The following is a 17,760-nucleotide window of genomic DNA, read 5'->3' as shown; positions in this document are numbered from 1 at the left end:
ACCTCAGTCATATACTGAGGTATCAACCCACACTATCAAGTATGGGCCAAACCAAAAAATTTCACAACAAAATAATTTTTATAAAATTAATATATTTATATCATTTATGTGTGTGTATATATATACATATTCCCTTTTCCACCATTGCTTCTTAATCCCTCTTTTCTCATCTGTAGTTTCTCTTACTCATTCACCAAAAAAAAAAATAAAACACACACACTACAAATTTTCTTGGATCTAAGTAGGATGGTTAATTAATTTTATCTTGCATATTATTTTCTCTATTTTTAGTTATTTTTTTCTATATTCATTTGCTATATATAGTCTTGAACTATATGTTTCTAGGAGTTTTGTTTTTATTATAAATATATATTTTTTAATCAATTTTTAGTGTATTGATTTAGCTTATTCTTCAATATGGATAGATTTGTAGTCTAACTTATGATAGTATATTTTTTAATAAATCCAATCTACAAAGAAAGAGAAAAAAATATTTTGAAGTTTTAAATAGTAAATTCTTCTTTTAGATCTTTACAATTGTATCTAGATATGTATATATTTGGATTTTGCTTACTTATTTATAGTAAAAACCAATCATAAATTATGTTTGAAGGTTATTAGGGTTTGTGTGGTTCATATGCCAATAAAATTGGAACGATACAGAGAAAATAGGGTTCTGGATTTGAATCGAGTTATCGCGGATTGAACAATCAACACAGTTGTTGTTTGCAGATGTAGCATCATCAAGATTCATACATGAAAATTAAGAGTCAAGGTGATATGTATAGATTTGATTTAAATGAAAAAATAGAATATATATATTACCATGACCTTTTTTTTTTTTGGAATGTGAGAATCTTGATGATGCTGCATCAGCAATAAACAGCTATCAGCGGTCAAACCAGGATTTTTAGGGTTTCTAATATCCAATATATATATAAATTTATAAATAAAAGTTCTTTTAATTTTATGTGAAGGGGGTTCAGATGAATCGCTTTCCGCCCCTCCAACTCTGCCCTAACCCTAATACGAGCTGCAGGGGTAGGATTTTCGCGGGATTCAACATCCACTATACATATGAAACGATATTATTTGTTCAATACTTTGCAGTAGTAGTACGAATGCTCAGTTCTTTATACCTGGAGAAAGATGATGAATTTTTTTCTCTTTTTAATTTTATTTTACTGTATTTTACAGTACTTTATCAATATTCTTGTCAGTTATATTATATGTACTTGTTTTAATTTTGTTTACTATCTGCTTTATTTATTTTTTTACTTTTTTTCAGAATCTAACAGGTGAAAGTTTAGATTTTTTTTGTTGCAGATAGATGAAATGAGGACTGCTGTAGATCTGTTATTGTTATTATTATTCTCCTGGTCGGTACGAAAAATATATATTTATACAATCAGATCGCTTATAAGGTAAGTAATTATGCTAAATTTTACCATAGTAAGAATAGTACTCTTTGTTTTTGTTACAATCTGTTGTTTTACTCCTTGTTTCTGTTACAGTTAATCTGTTGTTTTGTTATGACCTACTGTTTCTTGTTCTTATATTGCATATTTTTCTAGATTGTTCCTTTTTTCTGTTATAAGCTGTTGTTTTGTTATTACCTACTGTTTCTTGTTCTTATATTGCATATTTTTCTAGACTGTTTTTGTCTTGATCGAGCCGGGGGTCTGTTGGAAACAGCCTCTCTACCTCATCTCTGAGGTAGACGTACGAACTTCATACACTCTGTCCTCTTCGGCAGTGGCGGAACCACATTGAATTCAGGGGTTCATCCGAACCCCTCTTCGTCAGAAAATTATACTATTTTTACGTGATCAAAAATATTTTTATGTATATATAGTAAATGTTGAATCCTCTTCGACTAGTTCGTATATTTACTTCTGAACCCCTCAATAAAAATTCTGGCTCCGACACTACTCTCCCGACCACACTTTGTGGGAATACAATGTTGTTGTTTGTAAGCATAGTTATTATTTGGAGTTTATGCTTATAAAATTAAAGATTTTGTGTCTGAATTCACAAACAGTAGCTAGTATGTTCCTTATACTTCAAATCAAGTCAAACATAAATTAAAATAGAGGACATAACATGTTAAAATACATTAACCATAGTGTGTTATATATTTTATACTGTCAGCATATATAACTTATATATTCATATAAATATTACCATCAAAATGTCCTTTTTAAATCTGATTTTATTTTAGGTCAAGGAGTTGGAGAAAAAGCTTCAAGTCTGGAAGAAGAGGTTAGTTTGAGTTGCAAAGTTTCTTTGTTTTTTTATAAAATTAATAAAAAGATTCAAAATATAATTTTAAGTGTAGTATTCATGGGAAAATGAAAAATCATCCAAGTGATGTTTGTCTGTTAAATAAAATGAAAAATTTGATATATGGGAACTTGTTGTAATTCTGGATTTTTGTGACTTTGATTGTGAGCAAAATCATGAAATTAGTGCATGTCAATTGTCATTATTAGGTTGGATTTTTTATTAATGAGAAGAAGCGGAGCCTTGGAGAAACGGTGTTTCAGTATAATCAATAAGTCATGATTTTAAACTGTGAAATCGATCAGCTATTGATCGATATTTGAGTTAAGGTAGGATCAATGCCTACATTACGCTCACGCTCTTTTTGGACTCTGCGTGAATACAAAATGCTTTGAGGGTATACAATGAATATCAGAAATTGGCATATCGATCATGGTAATAGGTCATGTGGAATTTAATTCAAAATAGAGACTCATGAATCGTGGTGAAGTGTCATGTGGAATATCAAAGTTAATAATTCGACGAGATGAGTATGGAGATAATGTCGGAGTGATGGTCTCAGGCTTAGCTAGGATGTATATCCACACATGCGCACGAGAAAAAGCTAACCCCGGGCTCGATGTCCGTATATGCTCTCTCGTGTGAGCGATATACATACGAATATCGGAAATTGACGTGTCAATCATGGTAGTAGCTAGGTCATGTGGAACTTAATTCGAAAGGGAGAATCCATGGATCTTGTGGTGAAGGGTCACTTGGAACAACTTAATTGTAGAGGGATTGTTGGGATACTCTTAAGTTAAAATACTCTATTTCCATCTTGAACTATACGTGAAAAGATTGAGATACACCCGAACTTTAGGAGGGTCCTATTACCCCTCTATACTAATTAAAACCGTATTTTTGACAACCTTACTATCTACGTGGCACAACACACTGAAGGATCCACGTAGGCACACGTGTGTGCCACGTATGTGCCACATAGGCACTAAGGTTGTCAAAAATAAGGGACCAAGTAACATACTTAAGTATTAAATTACAAAAAATAGCAATACTTTTATCAAATTACATTTTGTAGCAACAGTTTGTAAAAATACATATCGATCATAAGGGCAGTAAAAATCATATGTATTTATATTTTTGTAGTAATTGTTTGCAAAAATACAAAATACAACTTGTTGTGTTATGTAATTATGAAACTGTTGCTATGAAACTCATAATTAAAGGAATAAGTATGCTATTTCTGAATTTTATCCTTTTTTTTCTTGTCATGGGCTTTTATGGTAATTCTACACTTACATTTTGTATTGTTAGAGTGCGAATTCAAGATTTTCGTTATATTTTTAAAGTTATCGATTCAAACATATTATTCATTGGAATTTTAATAGATTTGAAGACATAGTGTTATGTTTTTCACCAAAAATATTAGATTTAGATAAATTTGACGTCACCGCACATGAGAGTGGTGATGTAAAACCTCTTATCTCAATGTTTGCGCTAAATTAATGGACGCAAGATATTATGTTTTTTATACACATGATATATTTATCACTTAATCATAATTAAACGACATGTGACCTAACTTTAATTTTGAAATGTTAAAATAAATTATTCAAATATATTGATGTAAACATCGTATGCAAGATGAACTATAATAGTACCTTTTTTTATAGCATGGCTCTATAATATATGAAGTAAAATAATTAAGAAACAGGCATGGCTCTAGTTTCTTTCTTTATTTTCCATCTTTATGAGTGTGATACTATACTATATATACATGTTTAAAACTATTTTTTATGTATATATAGTGGATATAGAACCTCTTCGGTTAGTTTGTATGTTCACTTGTGAACCTCTTTGATGAAAATCCCGGCTCTGCCACTGGGGCCGGGGGCGTGGGGTTAGACTAAGATCAATGGTTAATTAGCCATGTTACATGTTCTATACAAGAAAAGGGGCTTTTGTCACTTTTAGAATTTGGCTTATTCTTTTTCTTCCACATATATATAAAGTGAGAAACAAAAACAGCAGTAGTAGTACTAACTGGTCCATTTAAATTTGGTGGGGGGGGGGGGGGGGGGGGGGGGTTTATTTGTGAAAAAAAAAAAAAAAAAAAAAAAAAGAGAAGAGGGATTGGTGGTCGGGTGGAGGGAGGGGGGGGGGGGGGGGGGGGGGAGGGGGGGGGGTCCATTGATTTGAAGAAGAAATGACAAAAACCAATAAGGTAAATTTTTATGAGATTTTATAGTACATATAGTATCAAATTTCAATCCTTTATGTCTAAAGGCATTTGCTATTGGTATATAGTAACTAGTTTTTCTAGCCATACAATTATTAAGGTAACAAGTTGTTCATCAAAAAAGAAATAAAAAACATATATATTATTATTGAGTAATGTCAATGAATGACACTAAATAAATAAAAAGACATATATATTATTTCATGGAAATATATTAACCACGCTTTTTCTCCTCTGCAATCAGCCTCTCAAAATGGGTTTTAACATTTTGACGGGGCTGGGAGATGGGTGAAGGATTCACCTCGAGAAATCGATCCACAACTGAAGTGACAGATGAGTTTTCAGTTGAATAGATGATATTGTTGTCAGGAGAAAGAATTACAATGTCAATTTCACCACCACATAGGGTTGCGAGTGAGTTCATTCGCCTGCAAACGCAATGTCTTCTTAGGGATAACTGGTTTGCGGTCAGTAGAGTTTATCATGATTCGACTCAAAATGTAATGTAGAGTGTATTTATAGTGTGATAATAATTCTCACATTTATTTGGTAACTAACCAAAATTATCACACCAATGTATTCATAGTCATAAAATTATCACCTTTTTGGGGTAACTAACCAAAAATGAACATGGATAATAAATAAGAAATTTATGTTAATTCCTTTTTCAGAAGAATTTTGACCAACTCATAATATTAATTAGATTCCTTTATTTATATTTTTCTATCATTGCAAATCTATAATATTATAATTACATATTAAATATTTTTCCTAATAAGGATTATGTACTTAATAGATTTTTTTAAAAATGTTTTTACTATGTCATTCATTCTTTTATGGAATTTTTTTTAGTGCGTTAAAATGTTCTTTTAACATAAATATTATAATTTCTTTGTTTCTTCATATCATGGCAAATTCAGACTTGTTAGACTCTTATAAAGTTTTTTGCATGCTTTTATTATTCTTTTATGTCATATCTTTTAGTAAATGATGATAATTTATGACATAAAAAAATATTTTCGGTTGGATAAGTTTATTTTTTAAAAGTTGCTGTTGTTTGAATATGTATATTGTCTTTTTTAGTAAACACCCTACACTATATAAACGTTAATAATATGAAAATTTTAATTGTTTAAGTTATATTACTGTACTAAATGATTTATGCATTTCAAATTAAAATTTTAAGGCAATTAGTTTGTATGTACGATCATACAAACTCGTAAAAATAATCACTTGATTATTGAAACTGATTAACTATTAAGATTTGCGCTGTCAATAAAACATACAACAACAATTATTTATGCATTATGACTATGTGACTTCATTGTATAAAATTAATTTGTTTGAAGTGGCTTTGGTTGGAGTGGCTTCGATGGAAGATAAGATGCAGAAAGTGAAATTGCTATAATTCAAATATTTGATGAGGAGATGCACGGATGCTTTAGTATGGAGGTGTGACAGGCAGGCTGGCTTTTGATGGTTGTAGGCGGGATGGGAATAGGCCGAAGAAATATTGGAGGGAGGTGATTAGACATGACATGGAGCAGCTACAACTTACGGAGGACATGACCCTTAATAAGAAGGTGTGGAGAATGCGAATGAAGGTAGAGGATTAGTAAGTAGAAGTGTGTCCGTAATAGTAGAAAGGAGTGCACTGTTTATATCTATGCCAATGATTTCTTGTAGTTTTTTATTCGTAGTGTTCTGATCTCGAACAAATAATTTTATCTCATTTATTATCTAGCAGTTTTATTTTTATATTTTTTAATTTATTATACTATTATTTGTCCTGAGTTGAAAGTCTATCGGAAATAACCAATCTACTTGATCAACGTACACTTAACCCTCCCGTTACCCACTTTGTAGGAATATATTGAGTTGCTGTTGTTTTTTATATCCGTAGACATTTTTTTCGAAATAATTTTTAGAACATTCAAATTACATTTCTAGCATAAACGAAAAATTTATCCCTCAACTTAAACAATTAAACATCAGATTCAAATCATTGTTTGCAAGTCATATTTTAGGAGTTAGATCATTTGCTAAGACGATGACTTGTATGCTACTCAAACTTTGGTTTTTGTTTCCCATATACCAAAGGAGTTCGAATTTCGAATTTGGAGTGATTACTAAACTCCGACTATGCACACGATCTAGAGAAAGGGTCAAACCACATTAGATCTTATGTGCGCGATCTAGAAAACGTCACAACTATGTCGGTGATAAAAGAAGTGTTACGCCATCGAAGAAGATCTGGATACAGTAAGCTTGGAAATCTACTAATTAGTGCACAATGCACAATGACACACAATAAAACAGGCATTCCCTCTGGCATAATTTATGCAGATGCACTTTCTATACACAGAGGTAATACCTCTTTCGGGTAGTTTAACCAAAGCTAAAAAAACAAAGACACAGTTGCTAGGCAAAGTCAAATACGAAACAAGGAATTAAGGTCTCACGGGATGCAAGAAGCGATGCTTCAACTGCATCAAGTGCGAGAGAGAAAACAACACAATAAACCTATGATGTTACCTAGACATTCCTTCCGGGGAGCCATTAATCAGTGCTCCATGCTTTCCCAAGGTTGGAATGCTGCTGTTAGAACGTTTCTTTACTCGAATGTTGCCAGAAGTTGGGACTCTCTTCTCGTTCTTCTCTTTGAGAAAAGAAGCGTAGCTCCCCAGTGGTGGCTCCAAAATTACAGCACTCTTACTTCTGAATGATTGGTCGATGCTCTTCCTATACGTCTCCAAACCTTCAGTTAGCTCGTCCCCTGAAACAGGTACGACCTTGTTACTAAACTCCGACTTATTGAGTATCTCTTCATTAATATCGGTCATATAACCATCTTCTTGAATATCTAGCAAGGCAAGATCATCATACTCCTCATCTGATTTCGTAGATTCCTCATCCACTGAGCCTTCCTCCTGTGTGCATTATTAAACAAAAAAAGAGAGGGTTAAATCCTCAGTCGCTAGCAAAAAATCGATTAATCTTCAAATTAATTCAATGGAACCTAGCACGACAAGTATAATGGTTTGGCAAGAAAAAGGGAGGATTCTACATACCTCCTCATCAACTAGTTTGGGACCATCATCAGTAAGATCCTCGTCACTGTCTCTTTCAAGTGATTCATCAACCACTTCATCATCGCTACCATGCACTGATTGTTCTTCTTTGAGCTGTAATTATGGTGAAAAATACAAATGCATCAAAGAACTAATGGAACTAAATGGAAGGCGCAAATAATTAAGGAATGAAATATATACAAACTCCAAGCTCCATCAAGCGAAGGGTAATACAGTGAAAAGTGCACATTATGCGCTAGTTTATAAAAACCCATCAGAACTTCTAGGCGTACCTCCTTTGCATGTCCTTCAGGCAACCTTGGTGAGCTGCAGCAAGAGGAATAGTACCTGCTGCCATTGTCTGTTAGCTCACCTCTCGAGTCATCAACACTGCTAGCATGACTGGTACCACCAACATCACTCGGCCACGCACTGATCCCGAAATGGCCAAATTGCAGATTAATAGGTTCCGCCTTGCCAATCTGCAGTGGTCCATACATAGGGGTCCCTATTCCACTCGCAACAGAATGATCCACAATAGGCTTGCCATCATTGCCCAAGGTGTAAACTGGCCAAGCTTTTGCTACTGATCCATCGTTATTCAGAAGAGCCATCAAGTGCCTAGAAGAACCTTTTCTTTGAATCAGTTGAAACATCCCCTTAGAGCTCACACAATTGGCAGTACACTGGCTTCTGTATTCCTCATCAATGACGGCAACTGTATTTGTGATTGGATCATACAGTTGCTCTCCTGCCTCACGCCTCCGTAAGCAGCCGAAGACAGTGGCATGAATGGCAGCCACACTTTTATCAACATTTGTGTTGTTAATCTTTGGCACCAAATGCTTGTCAGCTCGATTGCAGAGATATTCTTGTATTGTCCGGATGTTCCGAATATATTTGACATACTTGTTTTTAGCAGGATCAAGAGTCATGTACTTCGCACGTACTGCAAACCTTTCTAAATGTTTTTCCTCATTTGCAATGTAAACCATAAAAGGTATGACTGACGGGTGCTTCTTCATTAGTCCCATCTGCAGGTATAAGAAAATATATGCCCCAACTTAACCACCACAGGAAAGGTGCCTCCAGGTAAAAAGCATAATATACAATATTTAAAATTAATTATTACCACAAAATTAAGGCTCAAATGAACACCCTCCACAACGACTGATTCATTCCGGTTTTCCCATGCAGTGATTAGCCTATCAAGACTATCAATTACCATCTCACTCTGTGCCTTAAATCCTTCAACTGCCATTTCTCTGGCACTAATCAACTCAACAGCATTTGAAATCCCCGCAAGTGGAGATTTTACACCTTCTTTTTGTATTGGTGGGGTTGAAATTCCAGCTAACTTCTTCGCCCTTTTCTTCGATTTTGCTTCGGAAACAGCTACTGCATCCAAATGTTCCCCAGCATGGTATGTTGAAGCCCAAAGTAAAGGGTTTTGCTTTTCATCTACAAAACTCCTCATCATATGTCGAATGGAGTCGGTGGACACCACAGTCGTTATACCCAACCTGCTTCCCTGTGAAGATTAATGGAGGAGGAAATCATACACACCTCATGTCCCAATATACAAGGCAATCTTCCATTTCAGGAGATTAATAAGCGATAATAACGAACACCTTATGTCCCAATTTATAATGTCTTGACATCATTCCACCAATGATATTACTTATTTTACTGAGTTCTCTCACTTATCAAGGTTCAAATTCATTGAAACTACATCAAATTTGAACCTTTGATGTGATAATTTCCCGATCAAACTCCATATTACTAAAAGCGATTGCTTTACCACTTGAAGCGATGTAGCAATGTGAAGCGAGGGGTTATTGTTTCATTGGTGAAGCCATGTGCTTCAAACAGTAACTGCAAAATAATCCTAACAAAAGAAAAATGGTTCTTTTGGTTCTCAACTTTGAGTAATTGGATTAATATCAGCGTTATTGCATCTCAGATTCTGAAATCAATAATTTTGATTGCAATTTGTTCATTATAGTACTCTATCCATATATCTTTGGTATTGTTTGGTTTTCATAAATTATGTGCTTCACTTCATAGTTGGAATTTTTAATTTTTCCATAAATTATGCACACACTTAAAAAGATGCATGGCCTTACCCTTTTTGCTTGTCACTTCAAGCCCCATGAGCTTAGTAGCTATTTTGCTCCTTTTGCTTTTAAAAGATCAAACTACCTTTACAATTATTACATTGGTATTTTCTTCCATTATCACTTGTATAGGAGATACGTCAGATTAATATCAATTCAAATGGAGTCAAATAAATGGGACCAAGGAAGTATGACATGCAAAAAGTAGGAGGTTAGTACAAAAGCCAAAAGCAATGAGAGAACTCATACCAGCAAAGCAGACAAGGTAGATTTGCCACAGCCGCTAGTACCACACAATAGCACAATTACAGATTCTTTTCTTTCTCGAATCCTGAAACATACCAACAACTCTGTGAAAAAATATTGAACAAGGTACACTGCTGAAGAATATCAGAAACTGAGCACATCACCAGTTTCCTATATCAATCATCATGGAAACTGGAAATACAAGTGGATAGGGCCATTATTCCCCTAATTTAACAAGTGATATTAAATTTACATAACCACAAATACAGGAAACAAAAGTTAAAAGGAAAATGATGTTGATAAATTTGATTAGCGCAATCCAGAACTATGCTGATTGAATTTTAATTCAAAAGAGATTGAGGAAGCCCCCAAAGGCAACAACTACTCCATAATTGTAAATGACTAGACACATTTCTAATTTCAATAACTTAATTACGGATTCGGTCATCTACTCATCGTAAGGTGATGAGAAAATTGCTAGCGAAGTCTGAGCATGAATTTGATGAGACTGGCAGACTCATTTCATAATACTTGTTCTATTCACTAACAAATACATCAGTTTGCGCTCTAACGGAACAATAGATAAATTATATCGGTTACCCATGAAACCAAATAGATCATTAATATGGAAACTTCTATTTTTCTTCTCTTACAACTCCCATATTTCTGCAAAAACTCTTTCCAGATTAGGCCAAAGAATTACCAATATCTAGAAAAAGATCTGGAAAAAGATCATTCTTTTCTAAGTGGTTGCATACTATTAGAAATATCACCATATCAGATAGGGGAGAAGGATAAGCCACAAAACAAGAATTCCCATGTCGTTATATAAATCGCTACGATTTGCGCGTGTGTGAGTGAGATGGGGGTAGGGGTTACGAACAGCGAAATACACCTTGTAATACCAAGGGAGAGACAGCAGAACCTCACCTGCAAGCTAAAATTAAGTCAGCCCTCTGGTTGGGCCCCATATACTTGTATTCGGTTAAAGCATCGCAAACAACATCCAGGAAAGTTCCTCTCCTGACAATCACCGTCGTGCGCCTTTTGTACAACTCAAATGGTATGCTCTCGCTTTGATTGTTCCCTTTATCCAAAAATGCATCGATAACGGTTCTGGACTCTTTAGGATGAAGTCCTTTAGAGTTATTCTGTCCCAATTGTGCTCTATCTGCTGAAACCAACTTAGCGCCCATGCATTCACTTCTCATCTTGTCAAAAACTGTTCTGCTTATCTGTTAATTAAAAAATGATTCAGTAATTAAAGCCCCAAAATTTATATGTTCTAGACGATTTTGTAAGTCACGATGCAAAAGAATCCTCTAAAGAACATCAAATAATGGACTAGTGGAATCTTATGAATGCGAACTTCCATCACCAGGGTAAAAGAAAACCATTCTTGCCAATCCTTAGAAGCAGAATACCAAATGAGACTTAAATGTCCTTTAAGAAGGATATACGAATAAAATACGTTGCTCAAATCCTCCAAAATGCCACAGCATACATGTCTAATCCTCAGAAAAATGCAAAAAACTTAGGAGGATCCAACGATAACCTAAAAGCATTATTGGAGGATCTGAACACAGAATTTTTGTACCTACTAAAAAGGAAACATAAGCCTCATTAAAACTCAAATTTTAAGGATGGGCAAGAATGTTTCTTGGCAGCATTTATGCAGGATCCAATTCTCAAGCATATATTTTTGAAGCAACACATTACAAGTGAGCTTTAACATGAGAGGCATTAATTTCATTACCTGGAAAAACACAACTTTTATGGGATGGGGGGGATTCGAATTTACGAAGATAGTCATTAATCTGACTTTCAACTTCAACCTTGATTAGAAAAACAATAGATAGACTAGAAATACATGATTAAACTTCCTTTTCATAACTGACCTGGAAAGATTGTTAACATCCCAACAATGCTTTTACCACAAATCAATTACCGAGAATAACAATAATTCTAAGAATAACTGTGGATGAACAAGTTCAACAGTAAGGAAGGAAAAGCTTCCAAAAACTGTTCTCACTCCGTTTTAATTTGTCAATCTTACTTTCCTTTTTTACCAGTTTCAAATAATGCTTCTTACCTTTTCTGGCAATTTTTTGATTTCAAGTTTCCACCTTTCCTTCCACATGGTACGTTTGAGACCATAGGATTAAAAAACATTTTGGAACATTCTACCTATATTTAGTTTTACGACCTCAAAATTCAAAAATCTTCTCTACTTTTCTAAACACTGTGTCAAATCAAAATCAAAAAAACATATTGAACACTTCCTTAAAACTCCCTATCAAGTCAAAACCAAAACCAGACAATCTAAAACACTTTCTTGAACTCCATACTAAATTAAAACCAGACAAACAAATTGAAACACTTTGTTAATACTCACTTCGTTTCAAGTCAAAACCAAACAAACAAACTAAAATGGAGGAAGTAAATCAAATTGGATCATAAAGATGGCACATTTTCGAAATCATCAAGAAAAAATCTCACCTTAAAGGCATGTCGAGGTTTACATCCCATAAGTTGAAGAGTACTTTGCAGAACAGAACGTGTATATCTGAAAGAGTCTTTCCCTTGCTCTCTCTTCTTCTCCTCCTTATCATCATCATCATCTACTACCACTATATACAACAGTTTTGTCACCTCTGTAGCCATTTCCCTACGACCAAAAATAAAAAAGCAAAATATACAATCATGCATATACTTTAATTTCACTTTGGCCATGAAAATTTTCACTTTTTGCTGGAGTTAGAACTCCGGAAAACACATTTGGCCATAAAATTTCGAAAAATTCTGTCTTTCCACTCCAAATTACAATACAAAAGTTCAAAACAACTCAAATTCATTTCATAACCAAACAAAACTCCAATTTCCAAATATCATTTTTTTCACTTTGAAAACAAAAAATTACCTTTTTCTATTTTCACAATGAAGCATGGCCAAATGCCTACAAAATTTCACCTTTAGCCATAAAATTTCGAAAAATTCTATTTTATTTTTTTCCAAATTTTCCAAAAACAGCAAAAAGTTGTTTTTCACGTTTTTCACTCCAAATTACCAAAGAGAAGTTCAAAAACAACTCAAATTTATTTCACAGCCAATCACAACTCCAAAATCCAAATATAATTTTTTTTGCTAATTTTTACAATGAAACATGAACAAACACCTACTAAATCAGCCTCCTACGCATCATCGATCATCAATTCCACAACAAAAAAGCTACAAAAATCACATACAGCAAAAAGTTGTTTTTCACTTTTTTTTTTCACTCCAAATCACCTAGAAAAGTTCAAAAATAACTCAAATTTATTTCACAGCCACACACAACTCCAATTTCCAGATATAACTTTTTTGTGCTAATTCACAATGAAACATGAACAAACACCTACTAAATCAACCTCCTACGCATCATCGATCATCAATTCCACAACAAAATAAAACTACAAAAATCACTTTTTTCACTCCAAATCACCTAGAAAAGTTCAAAAACAACTCAAATTCATTTCACAGCCAAACACAACTCCAATTTGCAAATACAATTTTTTTTTTGCTAATTTTTACAATGAAACATGAACAAACACCTACTAAATCAACCTCCTAGGCATCATCGATCATCAATTCCACAACGAAAAAAAATACAAAAATCACATACATTACAACAAAATAACAATAACAATGAATCGGACTTGAACCTGGTTGATTAATTCGGTGTATTCAATGTCGGTTCCGTCTGATGATGACGGCGGCCGCGGTTTAGGGTTAGGAGGCGGAGAATGATGAAGGAAAAGGAGAAGAAGAAAGGTATTTCCAACGCGATCTCGCCATTAACACATTCTGCATCAAATAAATATACATACTTGTATACACGAATTCATATTTATAGTAAAAAAAAGAATGAAAATAGAAACCACATGGGTCTGGGTTTGGGTCGGGTCGGGTCGAATATCACGTGGGAAGGAACAGAAAGAGTGGGTCCCTGCTTGTCTATTTATAGTAATTCTTCTGTCATTATTTATGTGAACATGTTTAGTCTTGACACGAAATTTAAGAAATGAAGAAAGACATTTTTAAGATATGTGAAAAAAGTTGTGTATTACAATTGCCCTATCTTCTAATTTATTTGTTTAATTTTAATTTAATATGAAGTCCCTGAAATTAAAGACAAGTTTTTAATTTTATAATTTTAAATTAAAGATACATAAAATCTACTAAAACGTGATTTAATTTTGTGGCATAAAATGTCACTAAAAAATTGAAATTAACTAGTTGTCGAAAATGAGGGCATTTAAAATGACATACTCATTGTAATTCTATAAATGAGTTTCGGAATAATAACATATACACAACTTTACTTCTATTTTGGTTTCGAGATTTGATTAAAATGAGAAAGTTTAATACGTTTTGTATACTCGTTTATGGGGAGATTCTACCTTTTTTCTTCCTTGACGACTCTATTTACAACCTCAAGACTGAAAATGAGGAATGTTTAGACGTTTGATTTGATGTATTAATTAATCTCGTAATTATTTCTCTCATCATTTACATCACATTAACGAGATAAGTTATCTCATAACAATGATAGGATAACTGATTCTGAAATAATTAATCTCTAGATAATTAACATCGGAGGTCGGAGAAGTAGGTGCTTACACGTGGGGAATGAATCAGAAGCAATGGTTTTGTAATTATGGGAAACGACAAATGTGGATCTGACAATGAGCAACAACTTTTGTCTTTGTTTTGGGGGGTTTAATTGTCAATATACAAATATTTGAGAATAATTTTTTTTTTTTTTTAAAAAAAAGACATTGAAAATGAAATTTAGTAAAAGTAAAACAAGAAAAGGACTTGAAAATAAACATTAGGATAAAAGAAACAAAACAAAGAAAAAACTATCCTATTAAATTTGAACTCATAACCTCGGAATTAAAAGTAGAAAGTACTTATCATGCGAGCAATTTCTTTTTTTTTTTACCTCTTTCCATTGAGTTTTAATTGGCCAAAAAAAAAAAAAGAAATAAAGAAATCGACTCTCGTGTAGATCCAAACGAATCAATATTTTCACAAAAGTAATCTTTATCTGCTCGACAAGAGAATAATAAATTCTAAATTCTGTCGTGATAAAATGTATTTTTATAACCGTAAAATTCATTTATACCATTATTCAATATAAAAATTACGAATTGCATAAAATTATCAATTACATACAGATTTAAATCGTATTGAATCTTATAACTTTCGAAACTTATTTTTTCATATTATTTATCTTCTCTCACAAATTACCTCATCAGAAAATATATTAAAACATGCACTAAATTATAATTTAAAATAAAAAATAATTATTATTTTTATTTAATTATTCCCTCTCTTCACTTTTTTGTCTGTGGATTTTGGGCGGTTTAAGGATAGCAGAAGACAGACGCAGTCTATGGTCAAGGACACAATTCCCAAGGCAATTAATATATTGTTATCATATTATTTTTATAATTTTTTCTTTATTCGTTTGGCTTTTAAAATATTTTTTTTCTATGTTTACATATACTTCATAGATAATACAATAACATATTCCATGTATTTTAATAAATGAGTTTTAAAAAAAGTAAAATATATGCAATCTATTTCACTATTTCAGATGAAATAGAGAAACTATTTTAGATAGATGCTCGACTCAAGACAGATAACAGTATAACCAATAAATAAATAGAAAATATAAAAGCACACAATAAAAATGAGATAACACGCCGCTAGATAATAATGAAAATAATGCATCCACAAGGTTTAAAATTGAAAAGAACATCGAAACATCACAAACAAGCAGCTACAGATATAGATGCAAACAAAAGCACCCTTACCTAAAAAATTTAATATTTTAAAAAATATTTATAATGGCTATTATTAATAGGATATAAATTAACGAATTATTCATTGGTAATTCAAAATCAGATAAGTACTATTAAACATCTGTTTTTAGATAATGAACAAATTACAATGAATGAAGAAAGTATACTTTAGTAATATAAACAAGTAAAGAAAATAAAAAAAATATATGAACAAATATTATTGAACATCTATTTTATATGTTCCTAATCTATACATGTATTATCTTTTTTTTTTTACTAAATATTAAATTGTGATGCTAAAATAAGTCTTTGCAAGGAACATTTGGGTAGTACCATGTTGAAAATGCATTCACATAACATGTTAAAAGGCACATGATGGGTTAATTAGTTGGATAATTAGTTAGGTTAACTAATTATTGTTGACTTCTTTCTTAAAATTAATTATAGTTAATAAATGTAATAGCTAGTTTGAAAAGCTACACTGTGTATATAAATAGTACTATATTAATTAGATCAAATATGATATATTTTCAGTTTACCGCGACATAATCTAGATAGAAAAGCATAAAAATTAAGAATTAGAGATAGATGATTATTAGGTAGCTGATCATTTTTTCTTTTTTCTTTTCCTTTTTTTTTTAGTCTGAAATACCTATAAATTTGTATTATCATTATTATGCTATCAATATCTTATTCTTCGCTTTTATCGCTGATGTTATTTCTTTTATTTAATTATTTTAATATATTTACTATTTGTATGTATTTCTCTTTCTACAATACGTTCATCATTATATTTTACTTGCGCATTTATTTTTAGATATGTGAAAAATAATTTTTTTTTTGAGTCGTGGATCAATCGAATATAATTTTTCCTACCTTACAAAAATAGAAACAAATTATGAGTACGCCTCATTCTTTCTAAACCCTACTTATAAAATTATATTGACTATTAAGCATGATACTATTATTATTGTCATTGTAACCAAAGTAAGAAGGCAATATATCAATCTAAAAATTAAAATCCATAAAAACTTATTCGAACACTATCGATTAGAGAAAAAAGATCGAGAGGGATTCAGTTTAATGATTATTAACGTCACGCATTAATTGACATAATTGACATGACTGAAGCAACTTCTCTATCTTATCTTTAAAATAGAGGTATGAGCTGCTTACAGTTTTACCCTTTAAATCTTTGAGAATATATTAAGCATATTCTTATTATTATTGTTGTTTATTGACATGATTAAGAAAAAGCTTAGCAACCAAAAAAGAAAAGTAGCTTCAAAGATCAAAAAAATAATTAGATGCACTTTGATTATTTTTCAATAATTTCCACTTCACGGCGTTTTAATATAACGACTTTTTAACTAACTAATTAATTAATTAATTTCTTTTTAATTTGCAATTTGCAAAAGGACCCATTGATACAATGAGATTTTTATAGTATAACAACATTTAATAAAGCCCACAACAACAAAAAAAAAGAGACTCGTAAAATGACAGAGTCAATAGAATTTTTTGTACTTTTTAATTAATATGAATTTATATATATCGATCTGAAAAGAGTCGAAAGAAAGAAAAAGTCAGTTTGATTTATTTATAGGTTTATACAATTATAAATTCTAATTATTTCAATTCTTTGATTGTGTCAAAAATATATGTGTATACGTGCAATGTTTGAAATTTTGAATCAATAGAGAATTTTTTTTCTTATCATCGTATATCCCTAAATTAATTAATAAGTCAAATTAAACATAAATTTATCTTTTAAATTTTATGTACTTTACCATTAATGGGTTACCTAATTCCATTTCACTTGTGTATCCAAATTTTATCAAATTAAATACGAATTCAAATGAATTAATTTTGATTTAGATATTATATTTATATTTTAAAAATTTAAGCTAATAACTGAAATGAGTTATAAATAAATTACAAATTCAAAAACTTAT

The 17,760-nt window shown here is 31.9% G+C and overlaps 1 protein-coding gene and 1 long non-coding RNA gene across 4 annotated transcripts; one reads left to right on the top strand and one right to left on the bottom strand.

Annotated features, from left to right (window-relative positions):
* The first annotated feature begins 440 nt into the window (after nt 1-440).
* On the top strand, nt 441-6,315 carry LOC124888748. Of its 2 annotated transcripts, none has more exons than XR_007047580.1 (2): nt 441-2,262; nt 5,872-6,315. It is a non-coding gene; the product is annotated as an uncharacterized LOC124888748 (long non-coding RNA). The 2 variants fall into 2 exon arrangements; XR_007047579.1 differs by lacking the exon at nt 441-2,262 and adding an exon at nt 4,521-4,989.
* A 465-nt stretch (nt 6,316-6,780) lies between these two features.
* LOC107847629 (P-loop NTPase domain-containing protein LPA1 homolog 2) lies at nt 6,781-13,964 on the bottom strand. 2 transcript variants are annotated; one of them, XM_047400009.1, is made up of 9 exons: nt 13,658-13,829; nt 12,456-12,624; nt 10,887-11,191; nt 9,960-10,041; nt 8,726-9,124; nt 7,887-8,627; nt 7,594-7,707; nt 7,409-7,452; nt 6,781-7,298 (listed from the first exon to the last, which is right to left on the bottom strand). In XM_047400009.1, the coding sequence occupies exons 2-9, from the start codon at nt 12,618-12,620 to the stop codon at nt 7,283-7,285; spliced, it is 1,866 nt and encodes a 621-aa protein (XP_047255965.1). In that variant the 5' UTR covers nt 12,621-12,624; nt 13,658-13,829; the 3' UTR covers nt 6,781-7,282. The 2 variants fall into 2 exon arrangements, with proteins under 2 accessions (XP_047255965.1, XP_016547491.2); XM_016692005.2 differs by having other exon boundaries at nt 6,781-7,452; nt 13,658-13,964.
* Nucleotides 13,965-17,760: the final 3,796 nt, after the last annotated feature.

This window comes from Capsicum annuum, chromosome 11 (genome assembly GCF_002878395.1).
Source record: "Capsicum annuum cultivar UCD-10X-F1 chromosome 11, UCD10Xv1.1, whole genome shotgun sequence".
NCBI classification, from domain to species: domain Eukaryota; kingdom Viridiplantae; phylum Streptophyta; class Magnoliopsida; order Solanales; family Solanaceae; genus Capsicum; species Capsicum annuum.
This window is presented reverse-complemented; position numbering and strand designations above follow the sequence as displayed.

Bases quoted from the DNA above. Each gene is read 5' to 3' on its own strand.
- LOC107847629 (XM_016692005.2), bottom strand. From the start codon at position 12,620: ATGGCTACAGAGGTGACAAAACTGTTGTATATAGTGGTAGTAGATGAT. The intron at 9,125-9,959 runs GTATGAGTTCTC...TAATCTTCACAG, and splicing joins CTACCTTGTCTGCTTTGCTG to GGAAGCAGGTTGGGTATAAC. The intron at 8,628-8,725 runs GTAATAATTAAT...TTATACCTGCAG, and splicing joins ATTTGAGCCTTAATTTTGTG to ATGGGACTAATGAAGAAGCA.